The sequence below is a fragment of the Pteropus medius genome, unplaced genomic scaffold (assembly GCF_902729225.1).
Source record: "Pteropus medius unplaced genomic scaffold, Ma_sr-lr_union100, whole genome shotgun sequence".
Classification (NCBI taxonomy): Eukaryota; Metazoa; Chordata; class Mammalia; order Chiroptera; family Pteropodidae; genus Pteropus; species Pteropus medius.
This window is the reverse complement of record NW_024355205.1, coordinates 38,078,939-38,089,410: the sequence shown is the minus strand read 5'-3', so window position 1 is coordinate 38,089,410 and position 10,472 is coordinate 38,078,939. Positions and strand designations below refer to the sequence as shown.

The following is a 10,472-nucleotide window of genomic DNA, read 5'->3' as shown; positions in this document are numbered from 1 at the left end:
CACCTGGAGCCCGCAGACCCACCTGGAGCCCGCAGAGCCAGATCATGCTGTACATCATCTGCGTCACGCAGAAGCAGTGCCGGAAGTTGTGGAAAGGGTTGTTCCTGTAGTTGTCGTGCACGCAGAGCTGCGGGGCCAGACGGTGGTGCTGAGCTGTGCGCCCCCCTCAGCCCCAGGCGCACCGCCCCCGCCAGGCCACCCTCTGAACTGTTTCCTGAAGGCAGGACGGGGCGCCTGGACGGCGGGCGTGGGAACCGGCTGGGCTCCTCCGGGCTCTCACCCTGGGCTCCAGGCCTGAGGTGCCCCCAGAGGGCATCCAAGGAGCCACATGGGGACACGACGCTGCGGGGTGGGCTAGGAGCGATCGTGTGAAGAGTCCCCGGTCCCGGTCACCGCCAAGCCTTTAACAGGTTTTTAACGTTTGGTTCTGAGCAATAACGTATTTAAAAAATAATGCGCTAAACACACACATATACGCTCATAGACACACACTTCTCCACAGGCACACTCATACACTCAGGCCGCCACAAACATCCACACACACACGCACATCCACACGCTAGCACACACACACATGCATGCTAGCACAACACACTAGCACACACGTGCACACTAGCATGCACACACTAGCACACACATGCACACTAGCATGCACACACTAGCACACACATGTGCACACTAGCATGCACACACATGTGCACACTAGCATGCACTCACACTAGCACACACATGTGCACGCGCGCGCACACGCTGGCGCTGCTGCCCTGCTCCCTTCCTGGTCCTCCACCTTCTCGCTCAGCAGAGCAGGAGCCTAGGGGTGGGGTGTGTGCTGGGGACGCAGACAGAGCCTGGCCGAGTGTCCTGGAGAACTCCCATGGGTCCTGGGTGACAATCAGGGAGGCGCCCAGGTGGCCGCTTCCGTGTGGTGCACGAAAGCGTGCTCGGGAGGGGCGGGAGGGGCCACTTACCAGCCACCTCTTGAGCGTGATGGGGTTGATGCTGAAGTCCCTGACAAGGCCGAGGTCGTGGTACATGTGCTCTAAGCAGCTCAGCATCTGTGGGCACAGGAGCAGAACATGGTCCCCGCCCACGGCCAGCGGCCGCCGTCCCCGGAGAGGCCCACGGGGCCAGCCCGGCAGCTTCTCCAGGTGAGCCCTCCCCTCCCGGGGGCCCCTGGGAGCAGAGCCTGTTGACTGGGGGGTCGGGACCCCCCAACAAGGATGTGGGGCTTTGAAAGCGCAGTCGGGGTTCAGAAGCCAACGGGGTCCTACGCCAGGGGCTGCGCGGCGTGCTCCGGGAAGGCTTCGGTCATTTTCGCGCCCGAGACAGTCGCCGCGGGTCAGGGCTGGTGTGAGTTCCGGGGACCCGGGTCCCTCTCACGCAGACCTGGGCGCGGCCTCACACGCAGAAAGGCCCCTCCTCTCCCTGCCTGAGCCCGGGGGCAATGGGCTCTGGCGATTTACGCCCCAAACACACTGCACTACCCCATATTCCTCTGGGGCCCGCCGGGACCGGAGATGCTGTTTAACGTGCTAATTGTGGTGACTGGGGGGGGTGAACGTGTTCTGGGGAAATGTCCCCTCCAAACCTGACCTCGCTGACTTGCCTTTTAAAGAATTCCTCGCTCAAGCTGAAATAGAGTTTGTTTTCAGTCCCAAGGAGGATTTATTGTCACTGTTGTGATCTATTTAAATGTCGCTCAGAGCTTTGGAGCTAATTAAGCTAGGGAGGAAAAATTAAATGGTTTTTAATAAACGAGAGCTTAACAAAGCAGGCTCTGCTTTCTGGGGAAGCAGGTCTTGGATGCAGAGCCCAGGGAGATGAGATCCGCAAGGCAGGGACAATTCAGATGTCGCCTGGGGGCGCACAGCGTGACGGCGGCGAGTGCTCCCCGCCCGGGGCCGCTGGCCTGCGCCCCGCCTCCTGCCTCCATCTCGTCTGCCAGCCGCCCCGCTGCCTGCTCGGGCGCAGCAGGCTCAGGATCAGAGGGGCCGTAGCCCGACGCCCTCGCTCCCCGCCCCGCCGGCCTGGCTGTGCTCCATGCCGCCCGGCGGCCTGCGTGAGATGTCGGCGTGAAACCAGAGTCGAGAGCTGGATCAGCAAACAAGACCATCTGGTGTCACTTTGGCTCCAAGCAGAAGTGACACGTCTGTGCATCTGTCCCCACGCTGGCAGTGCAGACGCCTCAGCGGGTCCCAGGCAGGTGGCTGGACCGTGGGGTTCTGATGGGGTCCTGACGTTGGGCATCTGTGGTCTGTCACCTCGGGCAGTACCAGAACCCCTCACTGGTTTCTCGGTGCTGCTGAGATGCGCCAGCAGAGGCCCCGGGCCGGCAGGTGGCCACACCCCACGTACAGGGAGGCGGCTTCCTCAGCGTGGGTGTGCGAACCTCAGCCTTGCAACGTCAGGGCACGCTCCCTCCCGGGCCACACCGTGCTCCTGCCCCTCGTCCCTCTTCTCTCTGTTCCTGCTCAGGGGACGCAGGAAGGGCAGCGAGTGTCCGTTCCCACGTAGCTACTTGGTCATCAGGGGCTTTGCTCCTGCTCCTGGGGGCTGAAGTCAAAATGGCTCTGGGGAGCGTGAGTTTCCTGGGTGTCTCCAGTAGAGGTGCTTGTTCACCTGTTGGAAGCAGGAAGCTGCATGTTGGAGCCACCTCGTTGCGTCTGTCCACGTGCCGGTGGACAGGCCGGCCTGGGTCCCCTGTGCAGTGGGAGCCGTTGAGACCCAATGTCCTCACACTTCTGAGACCTACTGCTCGGCCCTCAAGGCCACACTGTGTCCCACAGCCTGGTCCCTTCCAACCGTGCACAGACCTGCAGGCGAGGTCTGCACACTTAAGATGCCTCCTGCTCCGACATCTGTGCCGCTTGGTGGCCGGACGTTGTGTCATCTGTCTGATGCTGGCTGCAGGACAGTCCCTTGGACACAGCCCAGCTCTTCTCGGGGTGGCCGGGGTGGGGTGGAGAGGGGATCCGTGTGTTTCTGGTCAGTGTCCCCGAGGCTTCTCCTTGGCCGTGCGCGTGTGAATGAACGCACAGACAGTCCGCTCAGGAGGCTGCGGTCCCCGTGCTCGGTGTACACTATCCTGCCTCCTGCCACCTGGGGGGTGTTGCCCCTGCTGCCCTCGTCCAGGCGGGGAGCTCGCTGGGGGTGGCCTTGCTGCGTGCCTGTTTCTGAAAAGCTGGAAAGAGCCCACAGACTTCGGAAGCGTGGCGTCCACGATGAGGGGCTTCTCGGTTACGCGGGGTTCGGACAGACAGTGTGACTGAGACGATCGGTGACCAGTCCAAACACAAATCTCCATTTTTGTGTTTTCTCAGCAAAAGGGGAATTTCAAAGATCAGCTTGCTATAACGAGGCCTCGCAGGCCCGCAGCTGCGTGTGGGGCCACGTGGAGCCTGTGCCCGCAGCCTTCTCAAAGTGCGGCTCCCCACGGAAGCCTGACCTCGGGGACATTCGGCTCCACGGCGTGGGGCGGTGGCAGCAGCGGCCCCGGGGACTGGCTACGGTTCTCAGCAGAGGGTGCTGGTGGGGTGACAGCTGCCCAGCAGGGCCCAGGGTCCGAGGCCCCTGCACTCACCGCCCGCCCTCTGCCCGACACCCCGTTCCGCGTTCTGTCTCCAGAGCCCCCCGAGCCAGTTTAACTAAGATCTGGAGAATCGAGTTAAAAACCGGAGAGAACGGAGAGGAGAGGGGCGAGGGGCGGGGGACGGGGAAGCCCCTCGGGGCTCTGCTCACCTCGTTGGGCTCCCACAGCCAGACGTCGAAGGCGGGCGTGCGCAGGGCCTCCATGGTCTCCCGGGAGAGCAGGTACTGGAAGGGACGGGAGCCTTAGCCGGGCACCGCGCCCTCGGCACAGTGCTGGTCCCCTCGTGGGGACGGCGGAGATCTCCTCCCTGCCTGCTGTCCCCTCTCGGGGTATGGACTCCACGGCTACGTGCTGCGAGAATTCTGGAAGGGGTGAACTCTAGGGACAGCGGCCGGCAGAGGCAGAGCGAGAGCCCGGGCATGACGCATCTGGGGTAACGCAAGTGACCCACCTCTTGATTAAGGTGGACGTCACGTGACTGTACAAGTTTGTCAAAAGTCACCGCACTCTGACTCTAAGACGGAAGCTGAGCTCACTGCACAGAGACCACAGCTCAGACCCGACTTGAAAAAATGACTCGGTACAAATCCAAACGCTGGCTGAGCAGCTACTCTGAGTTTCTCTCTGGGGACGCTGTCCCCAGTTTAGCTGTGGGCCGGACCAGCACAGCTTGCTGAGAGGGCTCGAGGCCTGAGGGGGGTTCCATTGGGACAGGAAACAGGCTGCGGCTTTAGACGTGAGACAGTCACAGGGCTTCTGCTCACCCGTCAGCTGAAGGCACCGTCAGGTGGGCGGCACCACCCTGAGCCTCTTCCCTTGTAGCTGTTTGAAGACCGGCCCACCCCGCCCGGTCCCCAGTGCCGCTGGTTAACAGGGGTCTCTGGTAATTGAGACATCTTTCGTGACAGAACAGTAAAACTTCTCATAGTAACTGCGTACTGTTTGGGGACAGGTGATCTGATGAAGCAGATTTTAAAAACTTTACTTAACAATTCAGCGATAAGCCCGGGCATAGTAAGCTACGGTCTGGGACCACTTTTGCTAAACCAACGTCAAAGAGAAAAATGCTTTGCCTAAGAAACAGGCCCGCTCCACAGCTCGGGGCTGAGGTGGGAGCTGCTTCTGCAAACATGCAGACGGACGGCAGGGGCCTGGCCAGGAGGCCAGGGAGGCCGCGGGCAGGGGACCCAGTGTCCTGGGGCTGTGGACCCGGAGCCGCTGTTTCTTCAGAGGCAGAATGTCATCTCACCTTGGGATAAGTGGGGACATCCCGGCGAGGCGTTAACTTCTTGTTGTCCAGAAAACTGTACTTGCAGGGGCAGCTCGTCCTGAAAGGGAAATGCAAACTGAGTCCCGGCCCTGTCCCCGCAGACTCGTGTTCACGTGGGCGGTGGGCTAGGGGGACCTCCTCGGAGCGAAAACGAACACACGAGAAACCTCCAAGCAAATCCAAGCCAAAGACCCCTCTGGCCTTCCTTGCCACGCGAGAGTAAGCCACAAAGCCGGTGACGGCTCACTGCCGAACCCCCAGGGACCTGCTGGACCCCTGGAGAGAATGCTGGGCTCTTGGAAACGTGCCATCATTACAGCTAAGCTTCTAAAAATCTATTTTTTTTTTTTGTAACGACGCAAAGGAAAACACTTTCATTCTAAAACAGCACAGAATAAAGCAAAATAAAAAAAAATCTAAGTCCTCCCTGTACTCACTTCCTTCCGCTGAATTTCACATCCTGGAAACACTTCCTGTTAGGTTTGGGGCGCGCTTCCGGAATTCCCCGGGCGTGGCCACACGTGGACAGACAGCCCCCGTGCTTTTACAGAGACGGAACCGTACAAACGTATTCTTTGCCAGCTTATTTTTCCGCACAGCGCACCATGAGCTCATTGGGTCGCTTCACAGAGCCTGAGTCCATTAAAGCAAGCCCTTCTTGGGGGCTCCAGGGTGTGGCTGTGCCACACGTTGTCACCCTAGTCCCCAAGACGCCTCCGACCTCCCCCACCACGTGCGTGGTGACAGACGAATGTGCTCTGTCTTCTTCTCCTCAATGTCCAGGTATCCCGCATAAGCACAGGAAAGGAGCCAGGGGTGTTCTGGAGGGAAAGCCACCGTCCGATACTGGTGACAGCGTGCTGGCCTGTGCGGTCGTCCCTGGGGCTGGATGTGGGGGGCTGCCCAGGGAGATCCGGCCGCTCCGTGGCCCCCTCCCCTCCTGGGACCTTAACTGTCTCGGACATGAACATGCTCTCCAACCTCCCACTGATGGGGAGCATGACAGACGGGGGTCTGCACCCCCTTTTCACAGATCCCCGGCTGGTGAGCAGGGGCCTGGCGCATCAAAGGGCAACAGCAGAAGCTTGTGCGGTGTGTAAACAAAGTTCCATTTTCCGAGAGAGCGATTTAGTATGGTGTAGAAACAGCCATAAAGAAAGGCACATCCTTTAAGCCCCCACGTCCGCTCCGGGGAATTTATCGTAAGAAAAGAATCAGAGAGAAGCAAACAGCTGTGATGCTCCGAGGTGTTCGTCACCGTGTTATCCGTTCTTACGAAAACACCGAACCAAGCGAGAAGCCACCTAAACATCCCCCAATGGGAACTAGTTTAAACCATTATAGTACATCGACGAGACAGACAACCGTGTGACCTTTTGAGGACGCACTGAAAGAGGATGCTAGAATAGTCGCCGAGGTACTAGGGCAAAAAGGACACATTTGGGGGTGAGACACGCTGGCCGTCTGGGAAAACGTGCGTGCTGGGCGCCGGTTAAGATCTGATTCATTTGTTGCTCACATCACTGTAAGTGAAAAATAGATTACGATGCAGTATTTCTTAGCTGTTTTTCAAAATTAGACATCTACGCACAAAAAACATCTGGGCAGCCAGCTCAGCGTCCAGACTTGAATCGGGGTGCTGTGGCTGTCGCCATCGCTGGCGACCCCCCTCGTCGGTGTGCCCCGATCGTTTTGCACGGAGGCTGTGCTGCCTGCAAACTCGGAACCATAAATCGATTTCCTTTTTGCAAAAAGAGCCACCCGCATTATTGTCTTGGCTCCCGCTGGCCCTTTCCGCAACCCGACGCCCGCACAACCACCCACGTGGCTCGCGACAGCTTCCTGTGTGGCATGGTGAGCGGCAGAGCAGCAAAGGGAGCCGGTAAAAGGTGCCAACCAGACGATTTCCACCGTCGCCTGCCGACGAGGAGCCTCGTTTCCACGTCTCTGAGCTTGCCCCGCACACTTAAGGGGTGCGTCACCACGATGTCTTCCGCTTCACCCACTCCTGGAGGAAGCCCCACGTGCGCACCGGCCAGGAGGGCCGTGGCAGCCTTCTCCGAGCAGGACGGGAGGGCCGCCGGAGCCCGGCCGCCATGTCGGGGGCGTGTGCTGGGTGCCCGGTGACTCCTGCCAGGGCCTCCCTGCCTCGGCCAGGCAGCCTGCCGGCTCCCTCTGTGCCCCGTTGCCATGGGAACCAGCATCCGCCAGCTGACAGAGCAGCTGGCATGGTGCCTTTCCTTTTCATTCCATTTGGGGCTCATTTTCACAGTCATTTCCTGGGCTCCCAGCGTCCCCTCCCCCCAGGGCTCAGCCCAGCGGCCAAGGCCATTTGTGTGGGATGCGGTGGAGATTATTACCTGCTGTGGCCTCACATGGCCCCCACAGCCCTGCAGCCTCCCCCGCCAGAGTCAACAGCAAGTTCCACTCCGTGCCCTCATTTTGAGCAGGCAACGGGACCTCTTTCCTCAAGGGGGGAATAAACCCCAGAGACACCGAAAGCATGTGTCTCGGGGGAGCGGAGCCTGTTCCGTGAGCCTGCCCACCCCCCGACGGCTATCGGCTACTCCCGGGAGGGGACGGTCTGAGGCATGCAGACCCCTGGCCCCGAGGCCCTGCTGCGGGCGCTGTGTGTGGGCCATGCGGGCGGCACGCGTTTGTCTCCTGTAGGGGTGCGGGGCGGGCGCGCCCGGCCGGGTGCCTTTGTCCTCGCTGCCCTCCCGGGGACGCTGGGTCCCCATCTCCAGAGAGGGCTGCTCAGGGGTGCACTTTGTCCCCAGCACTCCAGGGGACATCGCGCTGAACAAGCCTGGTCCCAGGGGCGCCCGGCCGTCGGCTGAGAAGGAAGAGCGGTGTGGACGCGGGTGGCTGTCCAGCTGAGTCCACTCGCCGTGGAGAGGGAAAGGCCGGGCTTCGGGCGCAGAGGGGCTGCCGGGCTCCCGGACCGGGGCCCGAGGTGGCCGCTGCCGCTGCGGATTCCGCCTGGGCCCAGGTCCTGGGCCTCTCTGCTCCGTCGGCGACGTGCGCGACGTCCCCCGTTCTGCTTTTGATGGAAGAGTCACGCGCACCCCGTCTGTCACCTACGTGGGATGCTGTGAACGCCGCCTGCCTGGTCTCCCTCTGGGATTACGGAGCCGCAGCGCGCAGGCCGCCGCCTCAGCCCGGCCGCCCCGCCGGCCCCTCCCACGCGCGCGGACGCCTGTGCCGTGGTCCCCGCGTGGCGTGCCGTGGGTTGAGCTGTGCCCTCCACGGGTCACGTGTCGAAGCCCTAGCCCCCGGTGGCCGTGAACGTGACTGCCTCTGGAAGGGATCGGTCAGCATGGTGGCCTTCATCCGAGATCGGCGGTGTCCTTTTAAAGAGGGGACACCTGGACCCAGACGCACACACAGGTGAAGATGGAGGCAGAGAGGACTAGTGCCTCTACCATCCGAGGAGCCCCGGGGAGTGGCAGCCGCCGCCAGGCCTGGGCAGTGCCCTCCCCAGACCCTCGGGGGCGGGGGGCTCCTGACGCCTCCATCTCTGACTTCCGGTTCTCGGGCGGTGACGGAATAAATCTCCACTGTTTTAAACCCCCGTTTGCAGCTTTGTTATTCGTGCGGCTCAGACAAAATTCTGTGTCTCCCCTCGCATCCTCACCCGCGGGACAAGTGCACCTGGAAAGCCCGGGGGGAGCGGCACGTGCTCCCCGTTCCCACCGGTGTCCACGGAGAGTGGGAAAGGGGAGGAACGAGGGGGCCTGCGACCGGCGAGGGTGGGGCTCGGGACTTCCCGGGCGGTTTTGAGCGGGTGGCATTTAGTCCTCTGAGAAGGGACAAGAGGCTGCGAGCGCCTCCGGCAAGTCCTCTGTGGTCTATGCAGCCTCTTTGCAGGGGAGGTGACACCCACTGAGGTGGGAAGGAACCTGAGGTGACATTGTTCCAGTTCAGGAGACACGCCCTCTGGGTGGGGGGCGCAGACGAGGGGCTGGAGCCCAGAGCTGGTACCCGGGGTGCGTTCGGTGTCAGGCTGAGGGCCATAGCTGAGCTTTAATTCTCTTCCTCGTGCTGTGCTGGACCCATGTCTCCTTCCTGAGCAGGGGCAGCCAGGTGGCTCCCGGTACATTACCCAGTGGGCACCATGCTGGGCTGTCCCTCGCTCGGCCGCGGCAGCCAGTCTGAGGCCAGTGGGAGAGAGGCAGGGGCAACAGGACTGGCCACAATATACAAGTCCGGCACCTGGCATCTGGGGCACAGAGGCAGCCAGAGGGCTGTGCTGAGCCCGTAGGTCCTGAGTCTGAGTGTGACGCCATGACAAGGGTCATGTCGGGTGTAAGCTTCCTTCTAGCTGCTGAGCCAGGTCCCAGCCCCGGGGGCCCAGCTGTGTGGCTGCCCTGGACGGCTCCAGGACTCTTACTAGGTCATACAGAAGACTGTCCCCTGTCCCCTGAAGAGCCGCTACTCTGGGATGACCAAGATGAATTATTCACTCAGTTTTCTGTGGTCACAAACTCCTGTGCCCCAACTCTACCCAAATGGATGAGACACCCCAAAATCCAAATTAGCTGCCAAGTAAGTGTGACATAAATGTGGCTCGCTCCCTGAGGGACCCACACTAACGGGCTCTGGGCCTGTCAGGCCATTTCCTGAGCCACCCTGAGGCCGGCCAGCCTCGCCGGACCAATGGGACTGAGCTGTGACCATCAGCTTCTCTTCGCCTCCTGCTCCGCGAAGACGCTTCAACATAGCCCCGCACGAAGCAGGTTGCACCGATGCTTTACAACCAGGGAGAGATCTCCAAACTGTCAGGTGACTCTTCATAAGACGACTGGGTGCATCTGCACGGGGGTCACTGGGCCCCATTAAGTCCTGCTGCGGCCCTGATGTCAGCTCAGCAGAACTTGTGGCGTGGCGTCTGGGCTGATGGCCCGCACTGTCACCCTGTGGTCTTCCGGCGGCCTTGGGCGTGAGGAGGATCCGGGGAGCGGGCGGGGGATGTGGGTCCTTGTCAGCGGAGCCCCGCATGGCCCCGCACAGTAAGTGCTCCGTGTGTGTCATCTCTGCGGTCACTGAGCCTCCGCCCCTCACCTGAACATTCGCCGTGACTGGCTTCGGCAGAGGCCCCTGCTCCGAGGGCGTGAGGGAGCCGGGCAGCTCCCCAGGGGCGTGTGTGGATGAACCCCTTGTTCTGAGGGACAGTAATTTCTGTGACCAGAATGGCCGCAGGCCTTTCTCCCTGACCCTCCGCTCTGTGCCGTGAGGCCGCCCACCGGGAGAGGTGCCTCTGGGGCACCAGGACACTTGTCCCCAGTAAGCCACGTGCATTTCTCTTTTATTATTCCATTTCTTTAAAAATCAGTGTTTATGTCCTCCACACGGACTTCTCCGTCTGCAGGACGCTGCCCTGCCCAGCCTCCCTCTGCTGACTCTCTGCCACGACAAGATAAGACAGCCGGGTATCTGAAGAGCAGATCCAGGCGCAGCACAGCTGTCTCGACCAGCTCCCCTGCGGAGCTGGGTCAGCCGGCTGCAGACTCGCTGCTGGGCAAACGAAGCCCAGGTCCGCTCCCCAAGGCGTCTGGGAGGCCCGTCCCCTGGCCTGTCCTCCAGCTTGTCCCCCAGCCCATCCCCTGTCCC

At 61.3% G+C, this 10,472-nt stretch overlaps 1 protein-coding gene across 1 annotated transcript in view; it reads right to left on the bottom strand.

Moving 5' to 3' along the window:
- PDE9A (phosphodiesterase 9A) overlaps positions 1-10,472 on the bottom strand; it is a 77,489-nt gene that overhangs the window by 13,680 nt on the left and 53,337 nt on the right. The window contains exons 8-11 of the mRNA XM_039857406.1: positions 4,839-4,917; positions 3,739-3,813; positions 969-1,055; positions 23-127 (exon numbers count right to left, since the gene is read on the bottom strand). Coding sequence (XP_039713340.1) covers positions 23-127; positions 969-1,055; positions 3,739-3,813; positions 4,839-4,917 — 346 coding nt within the window. The remainder of the gene's footprint in view (positions 1-22; positions 128-968; positions 1,056-3,738; positions 3,814-4,838; positions 4,918-10,472) is intronic.